The sequence below is a fragment of the Clinocottus analis genome, unplaced genomic scaffold (genome assembly GCF_023055335.1).
Source record: "Clinocottus analis isolate CAN_PGR_092001 unplaced genomic scaffold, fCliAna1.0.p SCAF_68, whole genome shotgun sequence".
Lineage (NCBI taxonomy): Eukaryota > Metazoa > Chordata > Actinopteri > Perciformes > Cottidae > Clinocottus > Clinocottus analis.
In genome coordinates, this window is record NW_027176227.1 from 155,161 (window position 1) to 172,660 (window position 17,500).

The following is a 17,500-nucleotide window of genomic DNA, read 5'->3' on the forward strand; positions in this document are numbered from 1 at the left end:
TAGTGTTACATTTTCTGGCACCAGTATTTTGTATTTTATTTTGATAATTTTGTATTTTGTATCAAAAATACATTTTGATGTATTTTTGCCCAACTCTGAATATGCCGGCACCTTTATGCTGATGTTCTAGAGGGAAAAGGGCACGATAGCAGAGGCCGAGTTTATTTCATTTTATTGATTTATCAACGGTTTGATCCCCAGCTCTACTATATCTAATTCATTTAACAGTCACCGGCGGACCGGACCGGACCCCTTGCCGGGCCGGATCCGGCCTGCGAGCCGCATGTTTGACACCCCTGATCTCTCCGGATGACGTGGGGCCCCTCAGCAACGCTCCTGCAAGCGAGGCCAGGTCATCCGTACAGATCAGAGCCGGATTCTTTACCCACGGGAAACAGTTATTGTAGCCGGCAGATGAATAACTGCAGCCTTGAAATAACACGTTCAACGAGCGCATATGAACCATATGAAATACAGAAAAGGCTCCTCGGTGGCGTTCAGCAGCGAGCGCGACGCGGCGGATGATCCTCTGCAGTGAAACCGCCCCGCTGCATCGGTCAGGCCCGTCTTCAGCCAGACTCTGCACGACGAGCCTCTCTCTCCGTGTGTCTGTCTGTGTGTCTGCGTGTGTGTGTGTGTGTGTGTGTGTGTGTGTGTGTGTGTGTGTGTGTGTGTGTACAGCTTTAACGGTGTTACCGCTCGAGGGAGTTGGGTTGGCATTTAGAATGTAAAGTTTTGCTGTGTTTGTGGGAAGAAGAAAAAGAAGCTTGTTGTTATTATCAAGCCCAATGAAACAAAACGTGTAAACTCATTCGGTTTGACCGCTAAACAAAGCTAACATGCTACTGAGAGACAGAACCACGCGGGACAGCGCCGCCGCCAACATTCTAGACGCCTTTTAGAAATGAGAACGGCTTGTTCATGGAAGTTCTGCACAGTGACTGTGTTACATCCATATAACATGTTTCACTGTGTTATCTATGATGGTTTCTGGGTAAATAACTTCCAGAGGGTCGGTGAACATTCCTTTTGTACTTAAAATTACATTAAAAATACTTTTCTTTTTTATATTTCAAGTCAAGATTTCCACCCGTTGCTTCATGCAGTCTGAGTCTCAGCAAATTTGTGCAAAAGAAATCAGCCGCTCGAAGTACAAGATGGCATTTGAATGGAACCCCTGCAGCTCCACACACACACACACACACACACACACACACACACACACACACACACACACACACACACACACACACACACACACACACACACACACACACACACACACACACACACACACACACACCTCGATGCTTCCTCGGCTACGATGGAGGCCAACCGGCATCACACCGAGCTGAATCCACCCCAACACCCCACTGCCCCAACCGCCCCAACACCCGCACCGCCCCCCGCTGAGATGGAGCACGAACACCTTTGAAAGCCATCAGAGGAGCAGAAGCTGAAGAGATTAAAGCGAGCGCAACGACTCCGGATGGCTGCGTCTTGCTGTTCCATCTATTTTTATAGAAATGGGGAATAACTTCAAAGAGGTCAAACTAGAAGGGATGGGAACCACCGACAGGTTTTAAAAGCCATAGACGTTGACTGAATCCAGTGAAATGAACTCGGGTCTTAACTTTTATTACGAGAACCAGGAGTGTGTCTCGTTTGAAGGCCACTTTAGTGCTTTATGACTTGTTTTATGACACCTGACAGAAGGATGAGCTCACATCAGACTAACGCATCCAGCAGAGCAAATCACGCACTAGCCAATTCATTGGGTAAGAAGGTATAAATTATATAGCAGGACACACAAGGAACTCGCTGTATTTACACACGTCCAAAAAAAGTGGTGACGACACAAAGCGCCGTATTGTACGTTTCAGGTCACGTGACCAATCAAATTGATGTTATTGTTACTGGGGAGCCACAAAAGGTTCAGCTGCGTCTTTTGAAATGACTGTTTACTGTAACTACAGTGATTAGTGTTATGCAAACAGGCGCAGTCAATGCTGCGACTGCTTTCTCAGGGCCCTGCTGGTGTGTGTGTGTGTGTGTGTGTGTGTGAGGGGGGGGGGTTCCCCGCTTCATGCGCCACCGCGGAGTGTCGCAAGGTACGTACCGAGGGCCTCTGGAGACAGAAGACAGCTTGTTGGTTCAGCATCCTGCGTCCTGTGAGAACAGCAGCGCTTCCACGTGGAACATGGTAGTCACTAAACCCACGAGCGAGACAGCGAGAGAGATTTGTCAGTTATAGTGATAACGTGAGAGGAGAAGCAGGAGGACCCCCTGCCGGCTTCTCCTCTCACATTATCAGCCCACAGCAGCATCAACCGCCACATTCCAGCTTTTTTCGCGCCGAAGGGGCCGGCTGGCTTCGTCGTCTTCTTTTTAATATGGGACAACCATCCTGCTGCAACCTCCCGATGCATGCAGAGAGAAATGAACACACACAAAGGAGTGAAATAAAGATTTTTTTCACCATTTAATTAAAATCGATTGTCAGGAGAATTATAGACACTGTTGTGCTTGGTGTGCTGAACTGAAGTACAGTTTATATGTACACACACACATCACATACTGTATGAACATACAACAACTGTAACTTTGAGAAACACTTTCACACAGACCTTTTTTAAAAATCTGTCACCGAAACATTCAGCCTCTTCTCACGATCGCACAAGTTTGTCACAACCAGCTGCTGCACAATTATTGCCTTCAAACAATTGCATTTGTGTGGTTTTGATGTGGGGATGGATGACGGCGTGCACTTTGACGTGACTCTTTAATTACAGTGGAGCCACGGAGACGGTTAGAGAGATTCAACCTGAAAATCTGCACTGTTCAATTTCACACCCAAGCACCCTGGTGAAGATTTTAGAAATCATGACTTAAAAATACAAAAAAAAACGCTGTGACAGTAGAACACTGCCCCCTGGTGGAGAACCAGGAGCAACGCAGCCTGTGACAGTAGAACACTGCCCCCTGGTGGAGAACCAGGAGCAACGCAGCCTGTGACAGTAGAACACTGCCCCCTGGTGGAGAACCAGGAGCAACGCAGCCTGTGACAGTAGAACACTGCCCCCTGGTGGAGAACCAGGAGCAATGCAGCCTGTGACAAAGTGCTGCAGCTTCCACTGAGTGAATGTTTCCCCTGAACAGCTACACCAGTTCATTTCTTAATCTCAATTAATTCACCGGTGGTCATAACAATAAAAAATAAAAGTGATTCCTTCTCGTCGATGGCGAGAGATCGCTGTGAAACAAAAGTAGAGATTTGTGCGTTTTTTCACTTTCGACAGGAATTAAAAAGCAATCGAGTGAATGACGCGCGAATCGCATCGGCCTCAAGGCACATTAAATACACTTCATGTGAAGAAAGGGACACACACACACACACACACACACACACACACACACACACACACACACACACACACACACACACACACACACACACACACACACACACACACACACACACACACACACACACACACACACGCACACGCACGATCTCATCCGTCTTATCAGATGAAGAACTGTTGAAGGTCGCCGGACGCAGCCGGCGGCCGAGCAGGAAACGGCAGCTGAACGAGGTCGCTGGGCCGTAGCGATGGCGGTGACCTCGGAGGTCGTACTGGTGGAGTCGAACCGGCTGAGAAAGAAACTGCGACGTCTGAGAATGAAATGTCCTGCCAGTGGCGCCTTTTAAAACATTCACTTCCTGCGTGGCAGCAACACGCCCGGCGCCGCTCACTCGGGTGTCGGCGCCGCCGAGTCGGGTCCAGCCGCCGGCACCTCGTACTTGAAGACCACGCTGAACAGCTTCCCTCCCAGGCGGTCGGCCAGCCACGAGTTCTTGATGACGGCCATCTTGAGGCTCTCGCAGCTCAGCATGGCGTAGTAGTTTGTGTGAATGGCTCGGCCCATCCCCTCGATGATCACCAGGTCCGTTTTACGCTCTCGCACCACCATCGCCAGCACTTTGTCCAGACGACTAACGGGAGGGAATAAAAGGCTGTTTGAGTCTAGAGAACTGCTCACAGCGAGCTCAGAGGTGCGGCTTTCAAAAGTGGACACGTTGAGTAGGTCAGACGCATCCCAGTTAAATCAGGCCGCATGCGATGAAGCAACCCACCTGAGGTCCAGGCAGGGCGAGCTGGAGCCACTCTGGACCAACGTCAGCCGGTCCTCCCTCAGAGCGCCGCTGCGCATAAACACACACAGATCAGCCACTACGGCGCTTTTAGGAGCAAAACTAAATACATCAAAGAAACCACTGAGCATATGTCGACGCTTCACCACGTGCATGTACTTTCACACACACTCACTGGATCACCGGGTCCATGGCGGCGATGCTTTCCGTCAGTATCTGCAGTTCGCCGTTCGTGACGTCGTTTAAAGCCGGAGCGGAGTTGCTGGCCAACACGACCTGAGAGTTGGCGCAGCAAATAAATAAAAAGTTAAAAGATGTCCTTATGACTGAGATCACATGATCACAGCATCATTAAATCAGGCAATGCTGGAACTGCAGGCACCTCTTTTCAGTTCTTTAAATTGCATTTATCTTTTGTTCCCATCAGGGAACTTATGACTAAATGGCTGCATGAAGAGTTTCTTACCTCGGTTCCTCGAGAGAGAAGCTCTCTGACAAAAGGCATCACCCCCAGAATGATGTCCAGTCCACTATTATCTACGAAGAACAAGGCACACTTGTGAGGAGGACCCTGCAAGACAAGATCAGGATGGATTGTGTTCAAGCGCTCGTCATCCAAAGCACACAAACACAAAATGATACCGAGCGCTAACAGGCGGTTCATTGTTTTCTCTTTGTGCTTCATCTTAAGATGTTTGTGTTTGCAGCATGTTGTGTGTGCGTTTGTTGTGCTAAACGTCGTGCGGTACGGTCACATGCTTCTGATGAAAACCTCCTGCCAGTAAAGAGACGATGAATAACTCTGACAGGAGGAAGAGGAGAAAGTCTGACCTTTAGTCTCTCAAACCACTGGTCATAGGAATCAAGGAGCCAGGGCCGCTCTGAGGAGACAAAGGAATCAAGTCAGTGGGACTCGTTCTTTTAACGACTTGTGCTCTAAAAGGAGAGGAGAAACACTCTGATACCTTCCAGCTGCCGCTTAGCTTGCTCAAAGCCGAACTCAGGATCCGACTCGAGTACGCTGCACGAGAAAAAATACGCTTTTAAATGTCTCGTTCTGCCACTTGACCCAAAATATATTCAATCTAAAATGATAGAAACAGAGGAGAGGAAACGGCCGCTCACTCGGACACGGCCTTGGCCCCCCAGTCGAAGACGTTCCCGGCCAGGACGCCTGTGACCAGAGCGAACTGCCGGTCCTCCCAGCTCAGAGCCTGCAGCCGCTCCACCGCCTTCTGGTAGCACTTCAGCGCCATGTCGTTCTCCCGCTGTTTGATCTGCCACCAGAGCGACAGAGGCGTCATTTACACACACAGAAGGAAATATGTTGGCTTTGCCATGAGATTGAAAGGGAAACATGAAGCGCAAGCTGCATATGCACACGAGAGCGAGCAGAGGACGACAGCAGAAGGATCAGACCTTGGAGTAGGGGTCGGGGAAGTTGAACTCGTTCAGACAGTGTTCCCTCGTGTCCAGCAGACTGCGGACCGTGAGCGACCCGTAAGCACTGCGTGGGAAGAGACGCTACGTTAGCAGACAGTCGCTCCACAGAGCTCCTCACTCAGCGCTCGTTGCTACGAGCAGTGGCGCCTTTCATTTGTGGCTGCACTGAAAACTCTATTAAAATATGGCATTTCTTCCCAAGCATTTCAACAATAGCTTCACGTCAACGCCGTTTATTCTAACAACTCATTGCTCTGTCGTCAGCCGGTGTAAAGACATGAAACTAATGCAGACGTTGAAGCCAAAGACTGGAGGTCTATAGTCTACTTCAGTGGGCTTTTCAAGTAAAATAAAACTCTTGGGATTTTATTTTGAAGGGACGTTGTTCTGCCGGCTCGTCCCTCCATGTTTCCAGCAGCGTGAGGCAGGTTGGGTCAAAGCGTTGCGATATGGAAAGACTCAAAATAATTAAATTGAACATCCTCCTAAATATAAAATTCAGCTTTTGAACTCACTTATATTTGATTGAAAATGTGTTGAATAAATGTTTTTAAAGGATTTTCTAATCAATGTTAAACTATCTCAGGTTCAAACTGCACCATCTTTTCATTAAATACATTTGAGAAGTTCAGAAAGTTCCTTGTGTCCTGGCTCGTCGTTCAGGGTGAAGCCGGACCAGCTGAGAAGCCGGACCAGCTGAGAAGCCGGACCAGCTGAGAAGCCGGACCAGCTGTGAAGCCGGACCAGCTGTGAAGCCGGACCAGCTGAGAAGCCGGGCTCCAGCAGAAGCATTTCTGGGTCGGACAGATGAGCCTAAACAACTCAAAGCGGTTCTTACAACGGCTGCTGGCGGAGCGTCTGAAGCTTGTGTCGGTATTTCTGACGGAACTTCTCGGCTCGCTCGGCCGCCCCCGGCACGTCGGGCTGACTCGCTAGTGCTCTCTTCACCACCTGCTCCGGAAGGAGAAAACGAAAACAATGTTCACGACCTCAGGGGGAAAGTTATGAACATCTGAACACAGGAACAGCTGACACCAAACGTAACGTCCAGTTCTGAGCTGGTTGTGTTTCTCGTCCTGATAGAACATGGTATCTTTCTCCAAGGCAAACACGACGTGGCTGTTTATTAATACAGACTGGGAGAGCTCTAAAACATCAACAGTAACTCAGTTACTACGGCACCGTCCTCATTCCAGACCGCCGGTCCCATCCTACCCCGTCCAGAGCCTCCTCGAAGCAGAACAGCCAGTATTCGCGGGCCAGCGCGTCCTCCGTGAGGTCCACGGTGTCGGGGATGTAGGACGAGGCGTCCTGCAGCAGCGGCAGGTTCACCAGCTTCCTCTCCAGGCGGTCCATCTCCAGCATGTCGAACTGAGCGGCAGAGACACGGAGACAACGCCGTCGGCCCGGTTCCTCAACTCCACACATACTTCACCTCGGTAGTACGTTAAGAGACGATAAACCGCAAAGAGGAGGACGCAGTATGCAAGAAAAAGGGAGGGAAGGTTTTAAAAAAGATTTATGGCGAAAAGCTTGTGAAGCCGGCAGATTCATTCAGTGATACTCTGTTAGAGGACGACTTCACTAAAGATGAGATACTCGGATCCTGTGGCTCTCAGCTCACAGGATCCCGGCAGCTCGTGTTAAACGGAGGCCGACGCGCTCAGGAACCAGAATGCAAAGCGGCTGGACGTCAAACCGTGTTATTTTACAGCGTTTGGTTCGGCCAAAACAAAAACCAGTTAGTTACGGAGAAATCAGAGGCAAGACTTTTAGTCAAAAACCCAAGCTATTAAAAACTGAACCTGCAGTGAACAAAGGGACGTTTCTGAACTGTACAGGTGAGCCGGCAGGTATGAAACCAGTGGAGCAGACGGAGGTACTTACTGGGAACTGAAGGAGAGGGTTAGGAAGACAGTGTGGAGAGGAGATGAGAAGAAAGATTAATAAATGTCTTTGTGATCGTGGATTCAGTGGGAACTGAGATGATGGAGTTTTCATGAAGAAGACAATAAATGTAAAAAATAACAGAAATGTGATGACTTCTGGAGGAAACCAACGAGCCGGCAGCAGGAAGTGGGTCCTGCGGTTCAGGCTGGCGGAGGTCAGACTCACCGTGCCGCTTCGGGCGCGTTGCATGGGGTTCATGTCCGGAGAGACGCTCATCAGGCCCGAGCTGCCGGCGTAGTTCTCCCCCCAACTGTACTGGTTTGGATCTAGAAGGGAACGAGATGCAGGTACACGCTCACGGACAACATTTAAATATTTATAGTGCGCTTCAACAACATTCAAGGTCGTTAACGTAAAAGTCTTTCCAGATATTTTACCTATCTTAGTTCTACACAATGAGCGTAATTCAGAAAGGAAATTATTCATATTCCTGAAATTCCAATCAACCAATAAACACGGGGCGACTGGCTCAGTGGTGAGCAGGTCGTCCTTCAAAGGGTCGGCGGTTCGATCCCCGGCTCCGCTAGCCCATGTCCATGTGTCCTTGAGCAAGGCACTTGACCCTAAATGTCTCCCATAGCTGCGCCTACGGAGTGTGAATGTTAGATGACGCTGATGTGGCTCCTTCATGGTGGCTCCTCCCATCAGGGTATGAATGGGTGAATGATGTCATCATGTAGTGTTGCAGCGCTCTGATTGGTCAGAAGACTAGAGAAGCGCTTTACAGGTACAGGTGCATTTACACTTGAGCTCTTACAACAACCTTTAGCCCGTCACGGGTCCGTGGTTGTTTACCGGCTCGTTCACATTCGGAGTGAAACGAACAAACCGGCTTCACGAGTGAAGTTAAGAGATTTTATTCAGACCTGATGTCTGTGAAAAGTTTCTCCGTCAGGCGTGAGCTTCAGTCATGTGTCCAAGTGATCACACGCATGGTGTGTGTGTGTGTGTGTGTGTGTGTGTGTGTGTGTGTGTGTGTACCCTTTAGGGATCACAAAGTATCTGCTTTTGTCAGCATCGTTGCAAACCGGTCTAATCCTTTGCTTTCTCCGCACAGCGTCATGTGACATCAGCATGTTTCAGCCTCATCATGTGACATCAGCATGTTTCAGCCTCATCATGTGACATCAGCATGTTTCAGCCTCATCATGTGACATCAGCATGTTTCAGCCTCATCATGTGACATCAACATGTTTCAGCCTCATCATGTGACATCAGCATGTTTCAGCCTCATCATGTGACATCAGCATGTTTCAGCCTCATCATGTGACATCAGCATGTTTCAGCCTCATCATGTGACATCAGCATGTTTCAGCCTCATCATGTGACATCAGCATGTTTCAGCCTCATCATGTGACATCAGCATGTTTCAGCCTCATCATGTGACATCAGCATGTTTCAGCCCCATATCTATCAACACAGCGTAAACCATGTTGACACCAAATTGAGGCCAATCTTGTGAGTGCTCCTTACTGTCCTCCTCTGCTCCTTTCAGAAATGCTCCGATGGCTCCGAGATAGCCTTCGTGTCTGAGGAACAAGGCCTGAACTTCACCCTGCAACAGAAAAGGGAAAGACAGGCTGCGATGATGTAAAACTAAAAACTGGGTTGTGGGTGGAGTTCAGCGAGACGCGTGGTCTCTGCTCTGGGACAGCGAGGCCTTGCCTTGGTGAAGAAGTTGATGCTGTAGGTGATGGTGTGCATCGTGACCGGGTGTCCTCGGATGAAGAAGCCTCCGAAGTACACTCTGGACAGGTTGTGGAGTTTGGCGTACAGACAGGCCAGCTGCCCGATGTCGTTGCTGATCATATGCAGGAGGCTCTTGGCCATGTCTTCTTTAGAGAAGCCTGCAGTTCAGAGTCAGAGGAACCAAAACATGCACACTGAAGATTTCAGATGTGCACCAACAGAGCAACAGCAGCAGTAGAAAAGCTTTACTCAGCGTTAAAGTAGACAGAACACAACTAATATAACTTAACCATTAACTATTCTCTGTTTGCAATATCCTGAGCATATGGATGTGGTTCCTGGTTTTTCAGCAGCGGTTTAAGTGTCAATGGAAACGTTGTCACTTTTTCTTCACTTTGATTCTTTGGTTTGTAAAATGTATTTCATCAGTGACCCGATTCACAGCTGACTGCAGTCGCTGCTCTTCAAGATGCACGTAATGCATGAAGTGTGTTTATGCAGTCCTACAACCTGGACATGCATCTCTCTATAGTCTTGTAATCAAGGAGCCTGTACCTCACCTTTTTCAGCAGTAGCAGATTTTCCAAAACTGCTCGCAATGAGATCTCCTGTCAAGCCCAAAGACCCGTAAGACCCTCCGTAGATGTCTTTGACGAGCATGTCCACGCTCGTGTGCTGCCCTTTGGAGGCCAACTGCAGCAACTCGTCAAACCTCTGCAGGAGACAGAAAAAGAAACGTTCATGAGGTTGGAGGGAAGATCATCTTTACTTGCTGGCATCAAACATCACAACCTGACAGTAAAATGTAGGATACCGTTGTTTTGGTGAGCAACGCTCCAAGGCCCCAGAACGTCCCACCGCCTATTGAGCTTCCTCCTATTCGCTCAAATTTGTCTTCTGATTCGACCTGTTGAACAGGGAGAAGAACCGGATGTTGTTGCTGTTCAAACAATGAGCACATGATCAAGATAGGTACCCATCTGTCCCGACTGCTGTGCTTTCACTTATTCAGCAGGGTCTACTCGTCTCAACCTCCGACATGTGGCCTGGGCGTTATCACCTTGACGATGGATACGCCGGAGCCGATGTTCACCAGCAGGTACGGGAAGATGTCCGGCTGCGTCGTCTGGAAGCGGAACTCGGAGTCGGCGTGCTTGGCGTACACGAAGGCCTCGTGGGGGATGTTCCTCAGCACAAAGTTACAGCCCTTGATGAGGCAGGTCATCTCGTCCTCTTTGTCCACTCTGCCACGGAAAAGTACATCACCCAAAAGAGAATATGAGCTGGTTCGTCCTCCCATCTGGTAGATCATAAAGTATGACGTGCAATCTCCTTTGTTTGGACAATGTTATTACACACTTGCAGATTGTCTTGAGCACGTGAGCAGAAAAAATTAAAGTTAATTTTCTCCTCTGAGAGTTACATTAATCTACTCTGACTCAAACCTCCGAGGTGGATGAGTAATGTCTCCACCATTCATGCCGTGTTGAGGAATTTTATGTACAAACTTCAAAGTAGATTGACTGCGTGAGAACAGTAATCATAAAGGTCTGAACTGAGCCAACTCCGAGTGATACGAGGTATTCTTGTTTTTTATAACATTAGAACTCATTTCTGTGTGTTTTTTAACCACGAGTGACTTTTGAACTGCAATGATTCTGTTTCGCTGCATCTTGGAATCAGAATAATTTATTGCCACGTATGTTTTTACATACAAGAAATTTGTCCTGGCGGGAGGAGCAGAACATTTAACAGAGTGCAATAAGAGGGAGCATGAATATTCACAATTGAATATACAGTAGAAAATAACATCAAAGTTAAAATAAAGTGCAGCGAATGTAAGCGTTATCTGAAAGTGACAAGTTTAATGATGAAGTGTCCTCGTATACTATTTTTGTTGTATGGACTCAAGTGTGAGAAGAAATAAAGTTGAACAGTTCAACTAGTCGTTAGCTGAACAAACAACGCGGATGCTCTGTTGTCACAGCTCACAGTCGGCCTCCTAAACGATCGAGTGTGTCCTCTGTTTCAGAGGAAGTGGACTGTTTGTTCCAAGTCATCCTGAACATGTCAGGTCCTCCCTTTCCTGTCCGTGGTGGCACACGCAGCGTCCACCAGCTCAGACACAACGGTTGAGACTCACCTGAGTCCCAGTTTCCTCTCAATGAGCTCTTTGAACTTGTGCGCCCCTCCGCCGGTGGCTTTGATAACTTTGGTGTCCGTGTTGACTAGGTGGTCCTTGACGAAGTCCAAGCACGTTTCAATGTAGGCATTTTCAAACTTGATGAAGTGAAGCCGTGCAGTGACCTCTTCCTGCACAGATATTTCATAGAGCTCGTCACTGGTGGCCTCCTGGGGGGACGGTGCGCGTGAGACGGACACGCAAGAGGAGAAAAGGGTGTACACTTCATTACATACTGCTAGTATCAATCAATCAAACCATATTTCAGGCTCATGAATTCAAACATAAGACGAGTTGAAACAGTTTGCAAAGTATCAACTCCTGCAGCCACAAACACGACACCATATCTGGCCCTGAAGTGATATTCTCAAGGCATCATTAAACGCTACTGTAAGTCTCTGGATGCATTATGTATGGAGACATAACCTCGGAAAGACAAAAGACAGATCCTATGTGGCAGGTTTTTTGTGCCAAGATGTGACCCAGGACGCCACAGCTTTTGCAGAAACTGACATAACACAGATAAGGTGCCTTACCTTTGCAGTGTGGTCGAAGGATCGTACTTTGGCCACCTTGTGCTGGACTGTTGAGTAGTAGGCGAGCTTTGTGAGGGATCCCCCTGTGCAGGCAGGACGGCACGGAGGGTGGAAAATAAGAAATCCGTTAACCAGCAGAAGGTTGAGAATCACGACTCCTACACTGTGAGATTGCAGCGTGAGCTAGCTAACCAGAGAGACGACACACTAACACTAGCTAGCTAGCAGCTAACACCAACCGTGCTGCACTTGTCAAACGTTAGCCTGGTTTGTTTGTCATAGATGCGTTTTTAAAATCATCTAAAGATCCTCCAGAAACCTCGCCAGACTTTCGGGTTGGAGGCGAACAGACTCTGCCGTCAAACAAACACAAATTAGACACGAATTCAGCGTTAGCTTTGCCTTGTTTACTTTCTCTTAACAGTCACGTGCTGTCCAGTGTCAGGCTGCGGCATAGCGACGTGAACGCGGAAGTGGCTGCGTGAATCAAACAGAAGGTGTATTTCTCCGGTACCGATGTCTATCGCGAACCGCTTCGCGTTCTCCAAGTTGCGGAATATTTCGTCGGGCGGGAGAGTGATGCTCTTGTCCATGGTGTGCCTGCTTGTGCTGCTGTGGAGTCCGCCACAGTCAGCCATGGTCGCGGCAACGGTTCCTACGCTGCGTGCGCGCCGCGCCGCGCTCACGTAAGTACGTACGCGCCGCCAACGGTCGTCCAATCAGCATCCGCGTGCACTGTGAGGCACGTGAGTGTTCCGGTGGACGCTTCAGCCTCCATTTACCCAGAAGACACTTTGGGAAAAAACGTCTTGTAATTAACTTGATTAACATCTGGGGAAAAGATAAGAATAAATTGATCAAATACGTTTTGTATTTATTTATTATTTGCACGTATAATCTTAACTGTCACGAATTAATATTATTTCTTTTAAAGGAATAGGCAACTGCCAGGCCTTTGTTTTTGAGGTGTAAAACGATTCTTCTTCTTCTTCTTACTTATTATTATTATTATGCTTATTATTCTTTCGATAAGATTGATAGATAAAAGTATGGGAAATACTCAACATATACAATGCAATGAAATAGCAGAGTAGAACATATTATTTTAAGACAATTCAATATTGCTTATACTAATTATTTGAATATGTGGTACCTATAGACTAAGAGGAAATAATTACTATAATTTAAACCATGTATTTATGTGTTGGCCTCTGAAAGAGGCATTATAAATGGAGTAACTACTGGAGCCACTTCTCTCAACTCATTGTTTTGCTTGTTGAACATTTTTAACCCTTTGACAAGCAGCAGCTCATTCAGAACTCATTAACTTTGACTTTGTTAGAAACCCACAATAAGTCATTTTTAAGGTGTTTAAAATATGTATCAATGATGCACAAGACGTGTTGAACATATCCAAATATAGAATAAGATGTTTTTACCAACACTAAACCTGTTTTGTGTTTTACAACTTTACATATGATGTGCACATACACAAACTAACCATTGGAGGGTACTGCTCAGCCAAAATAGAAATATAAAGCGTCTATTGAGAAATGAGGGGGAAATAGTGTTGTTGATGAATGACAAAATGACACAGCTTAAGATTTGGTTGATGCTTTTAATTCAAACATATTGAATGGGTCACATCATAGAGGCACTGGTGGTGATGATGCATCACAATAAAAATGTGTAGTTCAAGGCATTGTACTCAAATAGAGTACCAGTGAACAGCTTCAGTGTTTGCCATCAATCAAGACTGAACCAACTCTCTTATACTGAGAGAAAATTACTTTCAGATATTCTTTTGCACACAACGGAACATGTTGGACATAACCGAAAACTTCAAGACTCAACATGGGTCAATAATCTTTTACAAAGTAAATAGATGTAAAAGGAGAAAGTGCTCCCAGAAATGAGCTGAGATTTGTTGATAGCTCTGGCCAACATTGGCTAAACATTTGATTATATTCATAAATCAATACAAGGATATTTAGTATTCATAGAATACCATTTTATGCTTCTCAATATTTTCAAAGAAAATTGATATAATTTTCTTTAAAAGAATATTCCCAAAAAATAAATGGAAATGTTTCCGTTCAGTATGACCTTCAGGTTCATTAAAACACTTTGCACAGACACAACTCCTTTACGTTTCAGAATTACGTGTCTGATAATCACTTTTTGACCAATAAGGTCGTCTCAGTTTGTCTGGTAGTAGCTCCATACTGTCGGTGTCTACCACGGCCTCCAGGGGGCGCTGTTGACTGGACTCTTCTCTTTGCTGACGCTGGTCTGGACTGTGGAGCTCAGAGGAGAGCAGTCAGCCTCTCTCAGGTTCTCATCAGAGGAAGACTGCAGCTTGTTGAAGTGGTGCATCAGTCTTCTCTTGGACTCTGTCTTCACCTGCTCCTTGGACAGGAAGTGTGTCACCTCTTGGACACATCTGGAGTAGCCCTGACCAACAGCTGCTGAGTCCACAGCTTGATTCTGCTGCTGCAGTCGTCTCAGGACACAAACTGTCATCTCCAGGATGTCTGCTTTCTCCAGCTTGGAGTCTGGCTGCTGTTTGAGGAACTCTGGATCCAGGAGAGACTTGAGCTGCTCAATGCTGCTGTTGATTCGCTCTCTGCGTAACTTCTCCACCAGAGGCTTTCTGATCTGCAGAAAGAGGGACAAAGTCATTAATGAACTTATTCTGGAGTATAGCGTTAGCGTGAAGAAAGACAACTTCTCATCCACGGCGTTTAAATCTTCTTGAAGCTTTAATTTACCTTGTGGGTCAGAGTCAGATGCTCCTGAGAATTGGTCGTTGCTGCAGTGGTTGTAGGTGCCATGCCTGGATCTCTGTGCTGTAGAGGTCTCTGTAGAGAGAATCTGGTCTCTGCTGGCTTCATCCCTCCTATTTATACTCCCACATCTCCATATGAATGTGTGGGTCTTGGTCTGGTTGGAGTTTCCCACAGTCTCAGCCAATCAGAGCTCTTTGTGAGACAATGAGGGATGCAGCACACTTACTGCCTCTAATTCCTGTGGGACAATGGTTAGATCTCTGGGGAACAGGTGGAGGACTGGGGGGGGGGGGGGGGTGATGGAGGGAGACTCTCAGAGCTCTGTGTGAATCTGGGAAAGTGGTGACCCTGTAGAGAGAGCAGATCTGCTGCCTGATGCTGGGATCAAAGACTTTGACTGAGCACACGCTCATCATCCCTTCACACACGTCGGGGACTGGCAATGAAATCATGACATTTAGTCTTGGATTTACAGCTTTCCGTGCATTTATTGCTATTTCATGTAAAGAAAATGTACACTGACACATGAAAAACAAGCAGACAACTCTTATAGAAATAAAGGATAATAATAAAATATGGATGTTTCCGGCTCTGCAGTTGAGAGATGGAGTGGGGCTTTTTTTAATGTAGTTTTCAAACTAATCTTTATCCAATCTTCTTTGCAACAGCTGGATGAAGCCGCTTTGATTACGTTTTAAATGTATTTTGGATTGCAGGCTCTTAAAATAGCTTCATAGGCTCATCGCAGCATAACAAGCGTGTTCAGACGTGTATTTATCCATCCCGCCAACATAAACAGTCTGGAATGCAGAGAAACAATTTGAAAGGGGGTGGGAGGCTTCTGAATGTTCATTAATCTTCAGCATGTCTGCATTCCTGAGAGACATTTTTTTTACAAAAGCCTGGTAATGACGAGCTGACAGGAATTCCCATTCGGAGGCAGCGAGACAAACCTGGTAAACTGACTCCATCGTGAACGTGATGTGCAACCAGACACACTTCTTTTGTTCTGGAGACTGTGAATGCAGCGAGTGTGGGAACGCAGAGGGAAGTCCCTCACAGAGACACAGAGACAAAGAGACAAAGAGTCTGAGAGCGGAGGACTCTCCACGACATGCTTTATGTTCATTTATTTAGGCTCCTCAGGAGACTTCATAGTGCGTATACTTTGATTATATCTTTAAATATTCATCATAAAATAACCCACTTCGGACATGTTGTTTGTTGAAATCAATTCAATTTGGATTTTGGTATCAAATCTGTTTTTGTAATGTAATCATATTTTATTTAAAAAGGTATTACGAAAACAACGTGAAACGTGTTTGAAACCTAAAATACACAGACTCAATCTTTTAAATAGAGAAGATCCAGATACACTGAAACCTTGTTTAGCATTTTCTACACAGTCGAAGTGACACGATACAGCAGATTTAAGTGTTTATATCTGTTTATGGATTTCTCACCAACAATAATCCTTCCTCAAGCATAGATTGAGGATTCAAGATATCTTTAATGTCATATGCACAGATAACAGTTCAACTGTTCAATGAAAAGCTTATTTTGCTGGGTCCTCCTACTGTGTGTGAACAGATAATGGATGATAATGCTGTATGCAAAAATACTAGCATTCATATAAAATCGGTCTTTATAGGAGATGTTGGAATATTTTCAATAAATACTGAAGATTAATAAACACTTCAAAATGTCCTTTTCGCTTCTTACAACTACATCACAATGTGTTCTAGACCATTGATTAAACGTGTTTATACTTCTTGTAGTTTGAAGCTCTACATAATTATGAAATCTGCATCCTAAATCCATCTGTAGTTGACTGGTTGTTACACACACTGGCGACATTCCCAGACAAAATATTTGTGTTTATTGGTCCTTCTCTCTCTCCTAATTGAGGAGTGTCTAAACAACAAACGTGGCCCTCGGGGCGAGCTGGGAGCTGCCTGTGTGGGGACGAATTAGCATTTAACAAGGCTCAAGCCCATTGAGCAGCGGGAGCCCGTCAATGGCCGAGTGTGGGAACGCCGCGACAGCGCAGTCCCAGTCGGCGTGATTAGCATCCTCAGCCCAGCAGCGCCTGACGCTCCTCCCGGGGGAGTCGGCACACTTTCTCCTCTCCTTCTTCTCCTCTGTTTCCTTCACGGCCCGTCTCTCTCTCTCTGACTCTCTCTTTGGTTCAGACTCTATAACTTTTGCCAACTTCATTTTCACTCAGTTTATAAGGTAATTATTTCAATGTAGGCCTTTTTATGTTTATTCTATTGATGGATGCCTCAGGCCGAGGTTAATAAATGCCCGCTTTCATGTTCGGACATACGTGTACCTTTGTCCTTTGGGAAACCTTTTAATAAATTGACTAACAGACAAGAGAGAGAGACGACATCTTATTTATAGACATAAATAAAAATGTAATTTAGTATTGCTTTATTTCATTACATTACCGTAAAAGTCAGGTTACCGCTACTACCTTTGGGAGGTGTCCCCGTTAGCTTCCCGCTGTAGCCAGCGAGCGCCGCTGCTAGCTCCCCGACAACTACCACAGGTAGCGGGACCAGCCTCGGCCCGACGCCCGACTCGGGCAGAGGGGAGGATGCGGGCAGCAGCAGCAGCGGGGAGCTAGCAGCAGCACTAGCTTTCTACAGCAGCGAAATTTCGCCGTTTTGAAATCAAAATATGCCAGGTCCGAAGATTTTTTTTTTTTTTGGAAGGGGGTGGGAGTGAGACGCGGAGAAAAGTAGATGTC

General features: G+C 46.5%; 2 protein-coding genes across 4 annotated transcripts; both read right to left on the reverse strand.

Moving 5' to 3' along the window:
* Window positions 1-2,482: 2,482 nt before the first annotated feature.
* Window positions 2,483-12,629, reverse strand: pank4 (pantothenate kinase 4 (inactive)). 3 transcript variants are annotated; one of them, XM_068604354.1, is made up of 19 exons: window positions 12,471-12,629; window positions 11,957-12,039; window positions 11,382-11,551; window positions 10,299-10,482; window positions 10,053-10,145; window positions 9,799-9,952; window positions 9,215-9,396; window positions 9,023-9,104; window positions 7,715-7,815; window positions 6,815-6,970; window positions 6,438-6,550; window positions 5,576-5,663; window positions 5,282-5,433; window positions 5,122-5,177; window positions 4,988-5,037; window positions 4,623-4,727; window positions 4,332-4,432; window positions 4,139-4,207; window positions 2,483-3,997 (listed from the first exon to the last, which is right to left on the reverse strand). In XM_068604354.1, exons 1-19 carry the CDS (start codon window positions 12,592-12,594, stop codon window positions 3,754-3,756), a joined length of 2,307 nt encoding a protein of 768 aa, XP_068460455.1. In that variant the 5' UTR covers window positions 12,595-12,629; the 3' UTR covers window positions 2,483-3,753. The 3 variants fall into 3 exon arrangements, with proteins under 3 accessions (XP_068460455.1, XP_068460454.1, XP_068460456.1); XM_068604353.1 differs by having other exon boundaries at window positions 11,382-11,590; XM_068604355.1 differs by lacking the exons at window positions 2,483-3,997; window positions 4,139-4,207 and having other exon boundaries at window positions 4,623-4,693; window positions 11,382-11,590.
* Window positions 12,630-13,600: 971 nt separating this feature from the next.
* On the reverse strand, window positions 13,601-15,024 carry LOC137804893 (transcription factor HES-5-like). The gene is made up of 2 exons (XM_068604351.1): window positions 14,728-15,024; window positions 13,601-14,614 (listed from the first exon to the last, which is right to left on the reverse strand). Exons 1-2 carry the CDS (start codon window positions 14,848-14,850, stop codon window positions 14,192-14,194), a joined length of 546 nt encoding a protein of 181 aa, XP_068460452.1. The 5' UTR covers window positions 14,851-15,024; the 3' UTR covers window positions 13,601-14,191.
* Window positions 15,025-17,500: the final 2,476 nt, after the last annotated feature.

Excerpts from the sequence above, each read along its gene's own strand:
- LOC137804893 (XM_068604351.1), bottom strand. The coding sequence starts at position 14,850 with ATGAAGCCAGCAGAGACCAGATTCTCTCTACAGAGACCTCTACAGCAC. Across the intron at positions 14,615-14,727 it reads ATCTGACTCTGACCCACAAG|ATCAGAAAGCCTCTGGTGGA; the intron begins GTAAATTAAAGC and ends CTCTTTCTGCAG.
- pank4 (XM_068604353.1), bottom strand. The coding sequence starts at position 12,594 with ATGGCTGACTGTGGCGGACTCCACAGCAGCACAAGCAGGCACACCATG. Across the intron at positions 11,591-11,956 it reads CCTTCGACCACACTGCAAAG|GAGGCCACCAGTGACGAGCT; the intron begins GTAAGGCACCTT and ends CCGTCCCCCCAG. Across the intron at positions 6,551-6,814 it reads TCGAGGAGGCTCTGGACGGG|GTGGTGAAGAGAGCACTAGC; the intron begins GTAGGATGGGAC and ends CTTCCGGAGCAG.